We start from the raw sequence: 18,243 nt of genomic DNA, 5'->3' as shown, positions 1-18,243 counted from the left end.
TATATATATATAATGAACGCTCGACTCCACCACCGTTAAATCAATAGGCTAACCCTGTTTGTGAGCCACTAACGAGCTCTTTTCCTAATTACTGCCTTCACTTCACCTGCCAACCAGCCTCGGCGTGACATTTCATGTGTGTGTTTCTCTTGATATTTTAAGAGTGTGTAGATGCCATCAACAGGTCTCAGCAGCACTAACTAATCCGTGTGGAAACTGTGTGTTACTGAGACACTTGAGTGTCGCAGATGCGCTCAGTCTGGACAGCACAGAGTGGCAGACGTGCATTCTGCAGGATTTATATCTCTGTTGCAGTGTGTGTGTGTGTGTGTGTGTGTGTGCATGCGTGTGTGTTTGTTTGTGTGCTAATAGGCTGCTGGTGTGTATCAGTGTTTTTCTTCTTACCGTCAGGTGTCTGGCTGGCTCGTGCACAACGGACAGCTCCCAGGTGCTGATCTGTCCTCCGCTCGCCGTCCTCCGGCGGCAGCGATTGGTCCGTGAGGATAATGACTTTGATCAGCTATTGGCTGTGTGGAGTGTCAGTGAGGTATGTATTTATGCTCCTCTCATGACTCCAGCATGATGTATGATTATATTAATATGATCCAGCCACGATTTACCTGGGTCAAACCTCGTGACTGGATCACAGTTATACACACTTGTTCAGGCTATTTGCAACGGAAATTCAAATTTAATTAGGTGGTTCAGGGTCAAAGGTGGAAAAATATAATTTAATTAAGAAAAGAGTTCAATAATAAGTAATGAGTGTTTTTGGAGTAGTCCAAATATCAAGCAAAATGTGCTTTGTGTCAAATGAACTGTTTAATTGGTTGGAATATTCTCACTACACTGACAGATTTGTTCACTTTTTATAATGAAATACAATTTTATAATTTTTAAAAAGTGCTCCATTCTGTAATAAAATGACCTGATAAGAGTTAGATGATGTCACTGCACAATGAATAATATTTTATACATTACTACTAAATCTGATCTGCAAAATATTAGACAAAAATAATGTTTTGTTTGAGGACAAAGAAACAACACACTACACATAAACATGCTGTATAACACCGCCTGTTTAAATCCACATGACTCCTCCTCAAGCAGCCATCATCACCATTCAGCTGACATCTAGCTGCATCAGGTCATGCTATGATGTGACAGCAGTCCTGGTAGTCAGTGACTGTACCACAATCATTATTATATTAACAGGCATATTATAGTGAGTGGACAGATAAGTATACAGAGTCAGTATTGTTTGAATGCTCTACTAGATGTGTCCTGATATGTGTTGCTGACTTACTGGAGTTCAGAACATGGTGCTTCTCAGTTCAATGATTTTGTTGAGAAAGTTGAATTTGCTGCATGTCCTCTGATGCGTGACAGTCAGCCTGTAAACACAACCTGCACACATTTGAATAACTGTCATTTAAAGTTATAAGTTTAAATGAATATTTATCCATTAATACAAAGATTAATAGAACATGACACTTAATCAAGTAACCATATACCACTGCATGCCCTCTTATCAATATACAGGTCATCATTCTTCAGTTCAAGTGAACAGCTAACCTTAAGCAAACAAGCTAAATCAGCTGTTTGAATAAACTAGGTTTACCATAACCTACATGTACAGACAGATGAGATGATGTGCCTCTAGCAGTGAATGCCAAAGTTGGTAATGGTCACATGTCTTCTTCATGAATGTTTCTCAGAGGGGTGTTACACTGATCCCTTTCATTACAAATGTTAGTCACTTCAGAGGCTTCAGCTGTATGCTCTTTGGGTGCCTAGCCTAGAGTGTTACTGAAGCCTGTTTGACAAAGCAGACTACACTAAACCATACTAAGCCTGCATGTGTGCACTTTAGTCACATGCATACATGTCATGTAGACACAGCCTGAAACTGGCTTTAAAATGAGTATTGCCATTTTTATGACATCAGAAAGACCCTAAGGAGCATATCATTAGCATTAGACTGCTAACCAGATCTGTTAGTGGTTTTTGTACATTAGGATTCTACAATGTCTTTTCAGTCACACTGAAGATAAAGTATTAACTAGCAGATTCTGTGCTTTCCCATTATAAAATCCTTACACTTCAAGCAACCAATTTATTGACAATCCACACAGTTATAATCAATATACAAAATTTTATTACAAAAAAAAATTCGTTCTACATGAAAGTTCCACATTAAAAATGGCTGCAAACATTTTAAACTACAGATAAATCCCGGTGGTAAAATGACTGAAGAAACAGCACCACTGAACAGAACATAAGCAGTGCTTCCAGAAACAAATAAATTCTTTAAAACTTGACTGATTTGCTGCTGTACATTGCCTGCACAGATGTTTTTAGTCCACTGTAATATCAGTTTGGTACAGAAAATCCATAAGAGTGCCCACTTACATAGCAAAGAGGCGCTAAGATGTGACAAACCATCAGTTTAGCAGAAAGACTGTCTTTATAGGGGGGGACTAAGTGAGAAAATAAAAACTAAATCCCTGAATTTGAAAAGGAATATAGGTCTGATCCTACAGAGGCAGACCAACAGGGACAGCAGGCTATACTGTTGGAATCATCCACACAAAAAACAAACAGGAGTTTAGCTGAACAATGCATTGCAAACTTCACATCCTTAACACATAAACCAATTAGTCATCATCCTCATCGTCGTCGTCATCGTCTTCCTCCTCATCGTCATCGTCATCATCGTCGTCGTCATCATCAACTGGTTCTGCTTTCTTGGCAGCGGGCCTGCCAGGTCCACCCTTCTTCCCAGCGTCGCTCTTCCCCATACCACTCTTAGCTCTGTAGGCAGCGACATCCTGCAAAGATACATTCAATCATTTAAACTTAATACAACCATTCATCTAACATTCCACAAGTCTATCAATAAACACACAAAATATACCACAAGAGGATGTGAAGAGGATGCACTTTAATAAAAACATGTACATACCTTCTCGTATTTTTCCTTCAGTTTGGCTGCCTTCGCCTCATAAGGAGCCTTGTCTTTAGAACCCTGTGTGGACCACAGCTCGCCAAGCTTCTTGGCGATGTCACCGATGGAGATACCTGGGTGCTCCTCCTTGATCCTTGGGCGGTGGTCAGAGCAGAAGACGAAGAAGGCAGAGCTGGAGGGGAAGACAGGTGTGTTAAAGTTGTAAAGCAACAGATCATGTTTGTGCACACAGGAGCACGCTACTTTTGGTTTTTTTTAAATGTGCATTATGGACGGAGCTTACGGTGGCCTTTTTGGGGCGTTGGGGTCCTTCTTCTTCTTGCCCTTCTTGGCGCCCTTAGGAGGAATGTATGTTTTCATCTCTCTGTCATACCGGACCTTGTCGGTCTTCGCCATATCTTCAAACTTCACCTTTTCCTTGGCTGACATGGTCTACAAAACACAAAGAAAACAAAGTGCCTTTCATAAAAATATGATTTGTTTTAATATGCCTGTTTGTTTTTATGCTTCAGAGATCAACATCTTATTATACTTTAATAACTCATGTAGCCATTCTTCCATTTTTAAGAAAACAAAATGGAGTCCTTTTGCCAACAGCTGTTGAGCAACTTCAATTACACAATCTTTCAAATTTTACACACTTCAGTACACCTGGGACCTTGGTCCTGATTTGCTCCATTTAACTAAATTTGAGGTAAATTACTGTGATATGAGAATATGAATATATATATTATATATAATAATTATGATGCAAATCTCAAGCATTTCAAATGCAAATAAATTTGTATAATAAATAAATGCATAAATAACTAAAATGTATTTTTATTTATAACTAAAATTGTATACCTTAAAAATATATATATTATAATATATAATTTATATTAATTTTTATTTTATTTTAAAAATGTATACAAATTTATTTTTATTAACGCCAACTTACCTTCCATCTTTCAGAGCATTTCTTGGAGAACTCAGCGAAGCCCACACTGGTCCCTGGGTGTTTCTTTTTGTGCTCCTCGCGGCAGGTTGCCACAAAGAACGCGTAAGATGAAGTCTTACCCCTCGGCTTATTTGGGTCCTTGGTCATGGTTGCGATTTATCTAAAAACAATAGAAAAAGTATTGCATTAAACAACCCTGACACTACTTACATAACGTCTGTGTATAGCTGGAAACTCGCAAATGCACAATAACCTTAACTTAATACAATATTCCAACCTGAATGTATACTTAACGTTATGTTAAGTCAATTCAACCCAAGCAAATATTCACACATAAGTCGTCGTTCGACTAATTCGACCAACATTATTGTAACAAACAGAGCAAGCTGACGCCCAAGGGTGTTTTAAGGCTCTAATCGGATTTCTGCCTTACTGGGACAAAAAGACACGACTCCATTTTGTATCTTCCCGCCTAAACTAAACTGCGCCCAAACTTAATGAACAAAGTGACTTAATAGACAGTGACTTAACTTTCACAAGACTTGTGTTATGCCATTGCGTGGGGAACTACCAGCCACGCCAATGAATCCGAACCAACCGTGTATTTAGTTGGCCTAGTTCAAACTTGAGCGCGTCGGAGCTGCAGTCATGTAGCAATGCTAAGCTAACGCTAACCAAATGGCGTTTGAACTGCATGTTGCGCACTAACAGCAGCGGACGGGCTGCCTAAGGTTAGACCACCGGACAACAGCCAAAACCTCGGTGTTCGTCGTATTAACAAGCAGATATCAAACGGATTTCTTCATAAACACACTTTACGGTAACATTATGATATAAGACATAAACAATTTCTAATAATATTATATAAATAGACTTTAGTCCGCAAATATGCACAAATACGCGATGTAGCTCTCATAGACTTCACACCACATAACAAAAGAAAACACAGTTATATTTAAATAACAAAATTCTTTAAATTTAACGCCCAACATGGCGAACTCTTACCTGTTCCCAGCTGAACGAGTGGAAACGACTGAATGAGGAAGAAAGCTCAACTGTTTTGTTACCGACTGCAAAGCCTAACTAACTTGACTAGAAGTACTTCCACAACTCCTCCCCGCTCTCAGCGGATTGGTCAGATATAATCTTTTAGATTTGAATGCAGGCACATGACAAATTCCCACCGCTGTGATTGGTCACGTTATGTGACACGAAGACCTCAAGTTTGTATGACTTGTCTGCACAGTGATTGGTTGAGTTGGGGTTTTAAACACACGGCGCGAAAACCCCTTTGTTTGCTTGGACTCAAAACTATGTTTATGTGTAGCTGTATACTGTGGCTCATTTTACACATTTTAACCGTTTGTTTGCTGCACTCGAGAAATGTAGGTAGCAGCAACTGTAAGAGCGTTTATTTTGTCGTTTTAATAAACAATCTACAGTACCAAGAGACAACTCTTAACTCACATTTATTTATAGTTTTTTTTTTAAATTGTACTCCCCCCGCCCCCAACGTTTATATCTCGTCTGCCCTGTGTTATTATGTATGCAAACCAATACAAATGAAATATATATTTTAAAAAAGGTAAAAATCTGCTTTGTTGATTGGCCAGAAAAGATTTATGGAATTAGCTTTTCTTTATAAAATACAAGTTCAAATCTAATATATTGTGACTATGTGAAATGAATCAATGCCTGCTATAAGGTAATTAAGTAATAAGGCTGTGTTGTAACTCAGTAAGATACTCACATGAAGAGATCCAGATTTCACAATCAGATATTTGGCCATAATTAGATGTTCTTCTTGCCACTATATTTTCTCATAGAGAGAGAGGGAGAGTATAACAGTTCACAAATATGAATGCTACTACATGAACACTATCAAATTGAGTATTAGTTCTAATTGGTTAAAGGTTCCACACCAAATGAAAACTTCATAGGCTAAGTATGCAGAAGACTATAAATATAGCTATAGCTAAATTAAATTAAACTTCACACTTTGAAGATTCATGTTCATCAGATTGCTCCTCTGTAAGATTATAACAGTTGCCTAATTAAAAACATAGCTATAAATTCTGAAAATAGCTTTAGATGTAATTCATGTGTGCAGTTTCTTCAACATCTCCATGCACAGGTCTGATGCTTTCCCATATACTGCATCAAGTCCACACTGGTTATCTTTTAACCACTTTTCTAGAATGGTGTCTTAGGGTTGATGGGACTTTGGACTCATTTAGTGTAAGATTGATGTAAATAAGAAACTTGAATTCTTAAATCAAGCTGAGCAGTTAGAGTAGATGGAGATTGATCTATCTTAGCTGGTGGAATATTGGACTTCATCTGTTGTCTTTACATCATCCATGCATAATGGCTTATATATCTGGGTTATTGAGGGTGTGTGTGTGTGTGTGTGTGGGGGGGGGGGGGGGGGGCAAATATACAATATGTTTCACCCTTTGTTTGGACAAATGGTTGTTGTTGTTGAGCGCTCTGACTCAATACAACAACCTTAATCCCCCCCTAACTGTACATGGAGGAACAAATTATAGCCAAACTATATAAACATGAAGCTATCACATAGTTAAAACAATATCTTTCTATGTTTTTGTAACTGGGTGTAGCTCCATCGTTCATACTGGTTTAAATCCTGCATCATATCTTTTTTCACCCTTGTCAAAGATGTAGGTCACAGCAGTGGTTCCCAACCTTAAAGCCTAGAACCTCAAAGGGTCCCAAGATAAACCTGTAGAGTTTCAAGACTATAAATAGTTTCAAGCCAAAAATGTAGGGAAGCACTTGGCTACAGAACATAATCTATGCAGTGTAATGGGGCTGGATGGGGATAGAGCTTTAATGACTGCTAAAGGAAAACTTGTGCAATTAAAATGAGAATCTAAGTGTATGTATGCATATTCATATCTCATGCCATTTTTATTCAATTGTCCAGTAGACAGTCATAGAATATAATTTGACCTATATCTCAAAAAATTAATGCTCCTCTATCTCTGCTGGTTATAAGAAGCTTATAGGCTTCTGTCCACAAGCATGAAACCTTTCCAGGACATAAATGCTCTTTTCTACCTCAATGCAAGAAAATGTGCTGTGTGTGGTAGAGCATGACAATATGAGATTTAAACCTACATGGCTTTACTCACAATATTGAGGATGATCATTAGACATCATTAGATCATTACCCATGATTTCAGTCACTTATTAGACAACAATGGAATTAATAGAACAAGTTAAAGGTTCAGCAAATGTTGTTACAGCACTGTAGATCAACGTAGATCTCTAATTCTCAAACCGTAAAAACACAATGATGTGACATTAAAGTTGAGCAAGGCAAGAGCCAGTGCTCCAATTGGACATCATTATTTTATTATTTATTGCTAAATATGAAATGCATCAATATTGCATTACAAAAATGCTTATAATAAATAAACCGTATGTTTGGGCAAAACAGGTATTCTGACTAAATCTGACAAGCACATATTCTCAAACAAAAGAAAGCTTAATGACTTATGGATGAAAACATAAATATTTAACTCTGTCATTTGATGGCTGGGAATGATAGTGGAAGACATGTGTGTAAGGGATGATTGGTCGGTCTTGAACTGTATTGACCTTTAATAATGTTCACTGTTGAGAAAGCTGATTCACAGCTGCATGTATAGACTAGACATGGTCAAGGTGTCATTTTGGTAAGTGCAGTGAAGTGTCTGCAGCATGGTAACAATTACAGTTTTTATAGTTTCCACAGTAGCTTACAGGTCAGTTCTTACTATTTGTGGAGAACTCTGGATAGTGTGTACAGTTTCTTTGCTGATCCACCTTGGAACTGTCCAACTTCAACTGGAAACACTTGGACAACTGCTGTCAAATCACACGTTATGTTCTTTCCTTGGAACAGTCATTAAAGTGTAACATGAAGCTAAGAAGATCATAATATTCATACCATACCTTATCATCAGGAAGCATTTTAAACTGTGTGGCTTTCTGAATCCTCTGTTGTGCCAGGAATGGTGCACGATGCCAACACCCTGCATTGGCTCACTTTATTCAGTAAGTTGGTATAAATGGTATGAGCTTCTGTCAGGAATTCTCTTAGTATGGCGATGGATGAAGATGATAATAGAAAGCATACCAGAGTGGAGCACAGAACAAATACATGAACATGTAGATTGTCCTTTTTCATCTTAATTGTAACCTTAGATTCTGTCCATAAATACATCTATACGTTTATATGTGTAACATTTAAGTGACTTTAGTTCCAATCTGCAATCTTGTTTTACATGGGAGTGTTTTCAGTGTAACAGTAAAACAGTAACATGTTGGTTTTGTTTTTTAGTTTTAAGATACATTTACAACCATCAAGGCATATAAAAACAGCAAACACAGATAACTCACATTCATAAAACAAAGATGTAGCAGAGTTAAGACAGCTGTGGTTCAGCAGGTAGAGCTGCCGATCATCAATCAGAAGAACAGTGATTCGATTCCCGGCTCCTCCAGCCCACATGTCCATGTGTCCTTGGGCAAGATACTTAACCACAGCTGTGCCAACAGTGTATGAATGTAGGAGTGAATGTCTCCTTCCTGATAGGCCGGTTGGCCCTTGTGTGGTAGCCCCTGTCATCAGTGTATGAATGGGTGAATGTGACATGTAGTGTAAAAGCACTGAGTGGTCAAAAAGACTAGGAAAGCATGATATACAGCACTGTGCACAAGTCTTAGGCCACCACCATCATACAAACAGAAAGACTTGTCAGAGAGGACTGTGCGTCTTCGGGCCCCATTATCTGTAAATAACAGGAAAATCTGTCAAAATCAGTTAAAAATCTGACATTTCCACATTATCTTTTTGAGCAGACACACCTCAAAGTCCCTCATCACTTTGCTTATAGTCTGCAGATATACAGTACTGTGCACAAGTCTTAGGCCACCATTAGACTTATTGTTTTAGCAATGCTATAATGATCATATATAATTATTTATCAGTTTCTTTAATAGGATAAAACCAGAAAATACAGAAAATGTGTATGTATTTAAAAAAATACATACACATTTGGCTTAAGTGGCAAGTATTTAGTGTGACCTCCTTACACTTGAGCAATAGCAGGAACCTGACTCTCTTAAACCTAAATAGAATAGAACCTCAAAAAATAATAATTAATGTCAAATTTTGTGTACATATTTCCTGTATTTTCTGTTTGAATGATGGTGGTGGACTAAGACTTGTGCACAGTACTGTAAGTACAAATGTCAATCTGCTCATCTAATGCTCAGAAAGAGATGTATGTCCTAGAACTACTTCTTTAAAGCTGTAATAAAGAAAGAACAATTCTAATTAAGTACATTTTTGTTCTTTAAATGTTGCTTTCCCCTTATCAAATACTTTCTATATGTATATACTTATGAGCATAATATTATACTATATCCTCTATAGGCCTGGTAATTCAAACCAAACTGTTTTGAGGGAAAAGTCTATATTATAGTCAGACTGTTAACAGCTCATGTCGACAAAGGCCATAAGTTGTGATGAGGGGTCGTAAAAAGCCATTTGTTTCAAGTCGAAAATGTCGGGAAGCACTCCTGCGAAGCGCAATGACGACCATTAAGCAGAGCGAGAAGAGACTTGAGAGGCTTACCAAATGCTCCCATGACTCTTTCAGTACTCTAGCGTCAGGAAGCAGCTGTTCCTGTTGCTCTAACACCCACCGTGTCCTCAGCTCACACAATGTAGGCCGCTGTTATAAGCTGTGACGATATATGTTGACTCTACACTCCAGTGCAACATGGTGGCGGTATACGTCTTTCACTACGGTTTACCGCCCGCCATTATAACACAAAGAAGAAGAAGCGTAACGTAGCGTCATGGTTACGTCTGCAGTCCATTTGTAAACGTCAGAGCGGTTGAGTTAAGGCAGGTTTACTACACGTTATAGAAGAAGGAGCTGTGGCACAGTGCTTTATATGTTATTAAAGAGACACACTCAAGTTTATCTGTACAGACAAGATGGTGGACACCAGCACGCTCTGCCTCTTTGATGTGGACGGCACGCTCACGGCCGCGAGACAGGTAGATAATAAATGTGCGCGTGCATGCGAGTGAGAGAGAGACAAGCAGAGAGAGAGAGAGAGAGAGAGAGAGAAAAAACTTCATTCATACGAACACATGACTAGCTGGTAGTCAGTTAAACATCCGGTTCCACGTTGTTATCGTTGTTCTTCCGAGAACAAAATGTGTTCCACAGAAACGCGTGCCTTAACACGATACATGACATTAGCCAGCTTGTGTCCCTGTGTCTTAGTTAAACTACAGTTAGAGCCATGTTTAATAAAGAGCTATCATGTGAGCATTAGTGGAACATTATCAGCTTTTCTCCATGATTGTTTGCTACGTTTCTTCAAGTAACAGGAAGTGTGTGGCGGAACGTCAAGGCTGACGGACCAATGTAGTTTATTTTATTTTTAGTAGTTTTTAGTGTTAGTTTGTTGGAGATATTCAACGTTGCCAATAAATTGCAAACATTCTGCATGAATAGTCGATTTAGTTACTATCTTAATTCAAACACATATTTCTAAGTCAACAAATTACGCTAATGCTAACAGTGTTTCCGTAAGCTTCCACTAGCATTTTGCTAACAGGTTGAACCAGCTCCGCCAGTGTCAGAAATATGATCTGATGTATCTATGTGCTAATTATAGCCCAGTTAAACTGACATGCCAACGTTTTTCTAAAGAAAAGACACTTTGCTAGAAATATGCAATGCAATACAATTTAATAAAATAAAGAATAAATAAAATCTTAAATCAATCTGCAACTGACAGATTGATGGCACAGAAGAGTTTATGTAACTATTAGACCTTCTCCTATTACGCTGTTGCAGTTCATTATAGACTGAAACCCAGTCACTGCTAGCCATGAATGTACATTCGGTAATGTCACCACTTCACAATCAGTGTTCTCTGTTTAAGGTGTCAAATCATGGCTAAAAGAGAAACAACATTGCTCTGTATAGACCTGCCTGTTTTTATGTCAAGTGAAGTGGTTCATCATATTTAAATATGAATCCAATACATTATATCAACACCTGATATCATTATGGAATCCCTGACATGCTTCCTTGTTAAATCAGAAGGAAAATGGCACATATATTAATGTTCATTGTGTCAAATGGTTCCAGAATTTGTAGATTTTGTAATCTGGGTCACTATTTTTTAGGCTTAGAATACAAAGCAGCCTTATCTGCCCAAACTTTCTGAAATGCGTGTACCCATATTTGATCATTTAATTTTGTTGGCCTACATGTTATTTTGCTTTCTGCGTCAAATAGGTTAAAAAAACCAGTAACCTAAATGTTCACTTGTAATGTTAAACAATATAACTTACACATACACTAGCTACCTCTTTAAAATTACTGAATAGAAAAAGAAATAAATCCACTGGAGCCTAGCTGTCCCACATTAGTCATTGTCCCACATTGTGATGTCCATGTCAAATAATTAATTAATTAATTAATTTAACTTCTGTTTTTGAGTATGTAGTAGAATAGAGAATGACATCATTAGAGGGTTTAGTGAGTGTGCTCATGTGCAACAGACAGAGCAGGTAACCTAAAGTGCAATAACTGCTCAAAATAATACAATAAAACGACCACAAAAGATACAAGAAGTTGTAATCACAAGAATAAAATACAACAGAGGACATGGAGAATGACTGAGATACATGCACTGCTAAATAATCTGCTAATAATAAAGACAGTTATAACTCGTGTTGACTCTATCAGATATCTCTTCCTGTTGTTGGTTGTGGTCTCATCATATCTCTTACAGGCCTCGATTAAGTCTTGTTGCTATCACTATCTTGTCCTATCATGTCAGTAAATGTAAATTGCGTGTGTGTGTGTTTTCAGCCCGCGACTCCAGACATGGCCGAGTTTATCCAGAAGCTGAAAACTCGGGTTCGAGTCGGAGTGGTGGGGGGCTCGGACCTCGTCAAGATCCAAGAGCAGCTGGGAGATGACGGTGAGACACGAAATCACAACCGAAGACATGCACGATTCTTTTTCCAGAAGGCTTTTGCTGTGAAAAGCTGCTGGAGGAAGTCAGCTCTGTGCATTTCAAACATGTATTTCTGATGTTTTACACCAGTTTAAATGCTGAAACTGAAATGTGTGTGGGATCACCATTATAGAGTCTGTTTTGACTCAGCTTTTTTCTACTTAGCATTAAGAGCTGCCATAACTCTGACCAGTACCTCCAACAATAACTGCTTTAGCATTAGATAAGCTTGATCATTTCTTCCTCTGTGTGTCTGTGTGTACAGTGATCCAGAGAGTGGACTATGTGTTTGCTGAGAATGGTCTCGTGGCCTATAAGAACGGACAGTTAGTCTCTGTTCAGGTAAGATTTAAAGACTAAAAACGCCTTTTTTAGGTTAATGCTCTCAAGCCTTTATTGTGGAAAGTCCTCATTTAACAGAGGAAGATCATTTTCCCTCCTAGAATCTTGGTTTTATGATCACAGATACTCTAAATATGATGTTGCCTCATGTTACAGGCACCAGGAAATGAACTTCATCTTTGTTGGGGTTTGTTTTTTTCAGTCCATCCAGGCCCACATGGGAGAAGAACTCCTACAAGATTTCATCAACTTCTGTCTCAACTACATGGCCAAGATCAAACTACCCAAGAAGAGGTACGGACTTAAAAGAACTGGCTGTTAGTGATCCTGTTGAGCCTCACAGTGACTGAAGTGTATCATGGTTTTGAACCTAGTTTTAGTCTAGCTTTTATTAAACTCTCACTTTGAACTACTTTTGAACAACTTTACCTATATGAAATAACGTTTTGATTGATTGCTTTACAGGGGGACATTCATTGAGTTTCGTAACGGCATGTTGAACGTCTCCCCTATTGGACGCAGCTGTACGCATGAGGAGAGGAAGGAGTTCTATGAGCTGGACAAGGTAGCGCATCACTAAAAGCTGCATTATTCCATATTTTTATAATATATACCAGTCAAAAGTTTGGCCACACTTTCTCATTTATGTGAATGGGAAAGTGTGTCCTGACTCCAAAGTTCCCCTCATCGCTTTGGCATGACTCAGCGTCTTTCAGCTCATTGTTTTGTTGTACCGCTCAGAAGTTAATTGTTTTGGTTGAGTCTCATGGCTCTCATCAACCTCATTTTCAGCTGAGGCTAAGTCGTTATCAGCTTTACACTACGAACACGTACAAAATAGCAACTAGCTAGGGAACATAAGTATGTAGTGTTTTAAAATGAATATTGGACTTATACTCTTGAAGAGGCCTGAAACACAACTCACACACTGCAAAAACTCAGCTTAAAAAAACAAGAAAATAAATAAGCAAAATGATCTGCCAACAGAACAGGAAAATCTGACTTGGTGAATTTTTTTATAACAAGTAAATATATCTTAAACTCCACAAATGTCTTTAAAACTAGTGTTTATCTGGCCTAGTATTCATATGTTAAGAGATTAAAAGGATAAGATGCTTGAAATAAGACATTCTGACTTTGACAAAGAGGTTTTGCACTTGTCAGTGTTAATATAACACCTAGAGAGTTATGGTTATCCTCATTTTAAGCAAGAACTTACTCATAACCAGTAATAAAATCTCAATAACTAGTTATAATACCGCATTAAGATAATTAAGCGAGTGAAATGCTCTTAGACAAAAACGGCCTGGTGAGAAGCACATTTTGCCTTGATTTAAGATATTTAGTCTTAGTTAGATTCTATTTTTTGCAGTGCAATGCTCATGTTGCTCTTGCTGTGTTCCATTTACCTCAGAAGTTGGAGGTCGGAGCTTGGAATGATGTCATACCTGAGTTTGAGCCGTTTTTATTTATAATGCGAGAATCTATCATATGAATATATTGTTTTCAGCTTGTTCTACTGCCCCCATCTGGCCAAAAAATCAACTAATGCATCTTTCACTCTCAAACAAGATTGTGAGTGTAATTACATGTAAACTGGTATTTTTCTTGCTTTTGGTGATCCCACTGCAGCCTAAAAGAAGCTTTGTTTAACAGGACAAACATGATATATCTCTTTAACTGAGGCAACAGTACAGAACTTATTTCCCATTCTTGTTTTTGGTCCCAACAGACAGAAAAAATCAGAGAGAAGTTTGTGTCTGTATTAAAGGAGGAGTTCAAAGGAAAAGGATTGTCTTTCTCAATTGGTGAGTCAACTGCATTTATTACAATTATACAGCCTTTGTGTTTACATTGAGTACTGATGTGCTTTAAGCAGCTCAGTTGTGGCTGTTTCTCTCTCACTATGATGTAAATACTCTTGTCTTTGTCTCTGTGCAGGGGGGCAGATCAGCTTTGACGTCTTCCCTGATGGTTGGGATAAGAGATACTGTCTGGGGATTGTTGAGAAGGACAACTACTCAACTATTCACTTCTTTGGCGACAAGACCAAACCCGTGAGTATGCTAACTGCTGCACAATGATGCCGACGACTGCTGTAGATCCTGCATGTAAATTCAATGAAAGGCAGAATATCAGTAGAACTGCTGGGTTGAAAAGATCAGACAGAGAACCCAGCTGGATGCCACTCTAGCTGATATCTATACACTATACTGACACTAAGGTTTAATCACTCATCTTTTTCTCTTAGTATTGGCTGTCTGTCCATTGAAAATCTCTGTTTTGGTTCAAAAACAGCAATTAATGTGAACAGAGAGTCATCATGGAGAGAACAAGATGTGTTTTTCAAATGTGGCCATGGTGTGAACTCACTCTGAAAACACCTGCCTCAAGTTTCAATATGAAAATGTAGCTGACTCATGTTGTTTTCATATCCAAACAGTGTTTTTTAGATTAAGCTGGTGTAGTGTAGTCATAGTCAGAGTTGCAGCTGATGTGTGAAGTGGTTAGATGTTTGCTTCAGTTTCATATGTATGTACTATAGGTTTTCTCATTGTGGGTTAAAGGTACACTCCCTGTTTTTTTTTAATAGAACAGAATAGACGTTTGACACCCAGGCGTTTCCACCCTGCTCATTACTGATGTTTTATACTTGTTTAAACTTTTACATATATTTTGTAATTTTTGGATATTGTTTTTTTTTTCAAATCAGGGTGTGTCATTTGTGAGTTAAAGGTTACGTAGTGACAACCTTTATTTATAGTGACCCTCATTTACAATGACATCGGACAAAAGACAGACAAGGAAAACAACAGCAAAAAAACAGATCAAATCTAATACAGTTATAGAAAGCAATTACAAGTAGATGTCTGGATGTTTAAGAAGAAGGTATAAGTGTTTTTTATTTTAATGAGGTGCTGCATGTTGTTCCATGTAGGGATGCACTGATATATCAGCCAAATATCGGTATCTGCCTTCCTTGTTGTTCCTTGTTGACTAACATCGGCCTATCTGTAAATAAGATACAAATCAGTGGCCAGTGTTCTGGTTATTACAGTCTGGTCAGACTCAGGCAGTAGTAGTAACAGTAACAGTAAGTGTAGCACTGGGCTGAATTCATTTAAAACAATTGAGTTTCCGTGATTTCTTTTTTCCCCGTGGAATAAATAACACAACAAAACATAATAACATCCTTGTCTAAAAAATCTGTATTGGTATATGTCGGCAAACTCTTACTTTAAAAATTGGCATCTGTATTGGCTCAGAATTTCACAATCAGTGCATCACTAGTTCCATGAGGTGACACTCCAGATCAATGAAAGCCTGCATGCTGTGCTGCTTTAGAAGCCGTCTCACCACACTGATAGAGCAGCAGTCTGAGCTGGAGCTGAATGCCTTCACCATTGTAAAACATGTTCCCATTGTCCTCTCAATCCACAGCAGCAGTTAGCAGTGCATACAGCAGACTGACAGTCTCTTCACACATACAGTATGCAGGCTTCTCACCTCAAAACACCCATCTGAGACTTTTTTTGGAGGGGCCAGTTCAGCCATGATGTGGTTGGTTGAAATGCCAGGAACGATGTTGAATACTCTTATGAAACTTATTTTGTAACTTCCTGTAAATTCCTCCATTTTCTTTCTTTCTTCCTTTTTTCCAACAAAAAAAAGAATAGAGAAGCAGATAAAATGTGAAGCTATAAAACCTGCTGCCACCAAAATCCTCTCCTATTGAGAGGCCGCTTTAGTTACACACAGTACATGACCACACACAGTAGAGTTTCAGTGTGTCTGCCAGTGAAAATAAGCAGTTTATTACCAACGTGTCATTATGGGATATTTGTAGGTCGGAGACAAAAACTGAATTCAGCAGAATGACATGTTTAGAAAGTCATATCTGCAGAAAGTACAAAGCCTGTGAGAAGAAAACATCTGTCAAATGATTTACGACTATTGTGCGTCTGTGGGTTTTGTGTGTGTTTTTAGGGAGGAAACGACTACGAAATCTACGATGACCCTCGGACCATCGGCCACGAAGTCTCCAGCCCAGAAGACACAAAACAGCTTTGTCAGCAGCTTTTCTTCTCATGAGCCAGAAGCTGCAACTGTAACTGTACGTTCCCATCACCTTTGTCCAAAACAGAGACGACAGACTTTTATTTTGGAGGACGTTTTCATCTGCGAGGATCTAATCTTGAGGTTTCATTACGAAAAGAATAAATTTAATGCAGGAAGAGCCAATGAGTCTGTGATAATGCCAAGTCACTGATAAATGGAGAGATAGAATTGTGGGTTTTCTTAATGGGGTTTTGAATGAGGAATGTTATGGCTTTAAGTGTGATAGTAAACGTGGATTTTTTATTTTTTTTTTGGATATTCTTTGTGGCCAATCTACAACATTGTTTCATAACTTTTTTAATTTTTATTTCAGCATTACCTCATGGTAAAGGTTGAGTCAAAACCTTTTGCCAACATAGCTGCCAGAGATATAAAATGCAGTTTTTTTCTCTTTTTTAATCCTCATGTGAGTCTGACCATCATGTTCTTCAATCACTTAACTGGAAATTCAGCATATTTGTACATGGCCTTAAAAAAAAAAGCTTGGTACTGTCACGCCATGGAATTGATATCAATACTTTTCTAACTAATCCTGAGCTTCCAAGTGACCCAGTGTGCCTCTCATAAGCTTTGATTGAGCATTACAGATGTGATTTTGAACTGTAATTCATAGAGTGGAAGCTTCGAGGAAAGTCATGCCAGTGTTAGTTTGATTTTTTTTTTCTTTTTTTGTTTGTGTTTTTTTGTTGTTGTCCCTGAGCAAATTTATAAAATCTTTTCTAGGTTTCACTCTTGCCTTGGTTCATCTATGTTTACCGTCACTGCTCAGTTTGATCCGAACAAACTGGAATCCCTAGCCAGATGTTTAAGAACACATATTAGAAGCTTTGATGAACTGTCAGCACTTTAGGCTCAATCACTCTGGTGTTCTGGAAGTTCATTAAGAGAAGTAAAATCACCAGTTATTGGACTAATGTAAGGTGAGGAAAAAAGCTACAGGTTGAAGAATTTCAGAGTAAAGAGGTGTAGAACAAAAACAACTTGATCTTGGTGATGAATTTCCCTTTTTATAATAATACAAAACATAAATGGTTATTTATATTATCGCTCCTTAAATGTTATAGAATGTAGGCTATAATAATATAATAAGTAATGTTCCCAATATATGGCACTAAAAACCTTAAATGAAGAATCCCCTTGTATTCTGCTGTAAAGGATTAGAACTGTGAGAAATAAAAGAAGGGAACAATGTATGTTGTCTTGTGTCTACTTGGTGCTTCTACTTTTACTTACATAACATATATTACATAAATAATAAACATAACACAAGCAAACCATTTAATTATTTAAGAACTGTGACCAGGGCATGTGCCACTTTTAAACAAGTACAGTCATAGCCAAAAATATATGTCAGATAATACCCAACCTCTCCCAGAATATCATTTCAATTACAAATGTTTTGGTATTCACATGTTTATTTCATGTGAATAAAAACAGACAGATTATCTGACTGAAGTGCAGGGGTGTCTATATTTTTGGCCATGACTGTAAAAAATAACTGATAGGCTAGTGCCCCCTGGTGGACAAACTATATACCGCAGCAATATTTCACAATGACTTCAAACATACAGTATTTTGGGTCCGTGTATCATTCGTTCATTTGAGAATCCAAAATCAAAAAATTGGTTGTTATTTCATTATTTGTTTATGAATTTGATACAAAAAATTAACTTATACGCTCTGTTTTTAGACCTTTTATTTAAGGCTCAGGTCAAAAAAATGGCCCCGGCCCCTGGTCCGAATTTGTTTTTGATATTTGATTTTTCCACTTTCCGTGACCCAGAAGTTATTTGTTGACGTCTTCTTCGTC

General features: G+C 37.8%; 2 protein-coding genes across 2 annotated transcripts; one reads left to right on the top strand and one right to left on the bottom strand.

The window, feature by feature from the left end:
* Positions 1-2,135: 2,135 nt before the first annotated feature.
* hmgb2a (high mobility group box 2a) lies at positions 2,136-5,005 on the bottom strand. Its single transcript, XM_053332932.1, has 5 exons — positions 4,914-5,005; positions 3,909-4,068; positions 3,252-3,400; positions 2,966-3,140; positions 2,136-2,831 (listed from the first exon to the last, which is right to left on the bottom strand). The coding sequence occupies exons 2-5, from the start codon at positions 4,053-4,055 to the stop codon at positions 2,658-2,660; spliced, it is 645 nt and encodes a 214-aa protein (XP_053188907.1). The 5' UTR covers positions 4,056-4,068; positions 4,914-5,005; the 3' UTR covers positions 2,136-2,657.
* A 4,650-nt stretch (positions 5,006-9,655) lies between these two features.
* pmm2 (phosphomannomutase 2) lies at positions 9,656-17,624 on the top strand. Its single transcript, XM_053332920.1, has 8 exons — positions 9,656-9,987; positions 11,825-11,936; positions 12,238-12,314; positions 12,517-12,608; positions 12,780-12,879; positions 14,047-14,122; positions 14,256-14,371; positions 16,302-17,624. The coding sequence occupies exons 1-8, from the start codon at positions 9,925-9,927 to the stop codon at positions 16,404-16,406; spliced, it is 741 nt and encodes a 246-aa protein (XP_053188895.1). The 5' UTR covers positions 9,656-9,924; the 3' UTR covers positions 16,407-17,624.
* Positions 17,625-18,243: the final 619 nt, after the last annotated feature.

Source organism: Scomber japonicus, chromosome 2 (assembly GCF_027409825.1).
Source record: "Scomber japonicus isolate fScoJap1 chromosome 2, fScoJap1.pri, whole genome shotgun sequence".
NCBI classification, from domain to species: Eukaryota; Metazoa; Chordata; class Actinopteri; order Scombriformes; family Scombridae; genus Scomber; species Scomber japonicus.
Note: the sequence above shows the minus strand (reverse complement) of the source record. Positions and strands in the feature narration are given on the sequence as shown.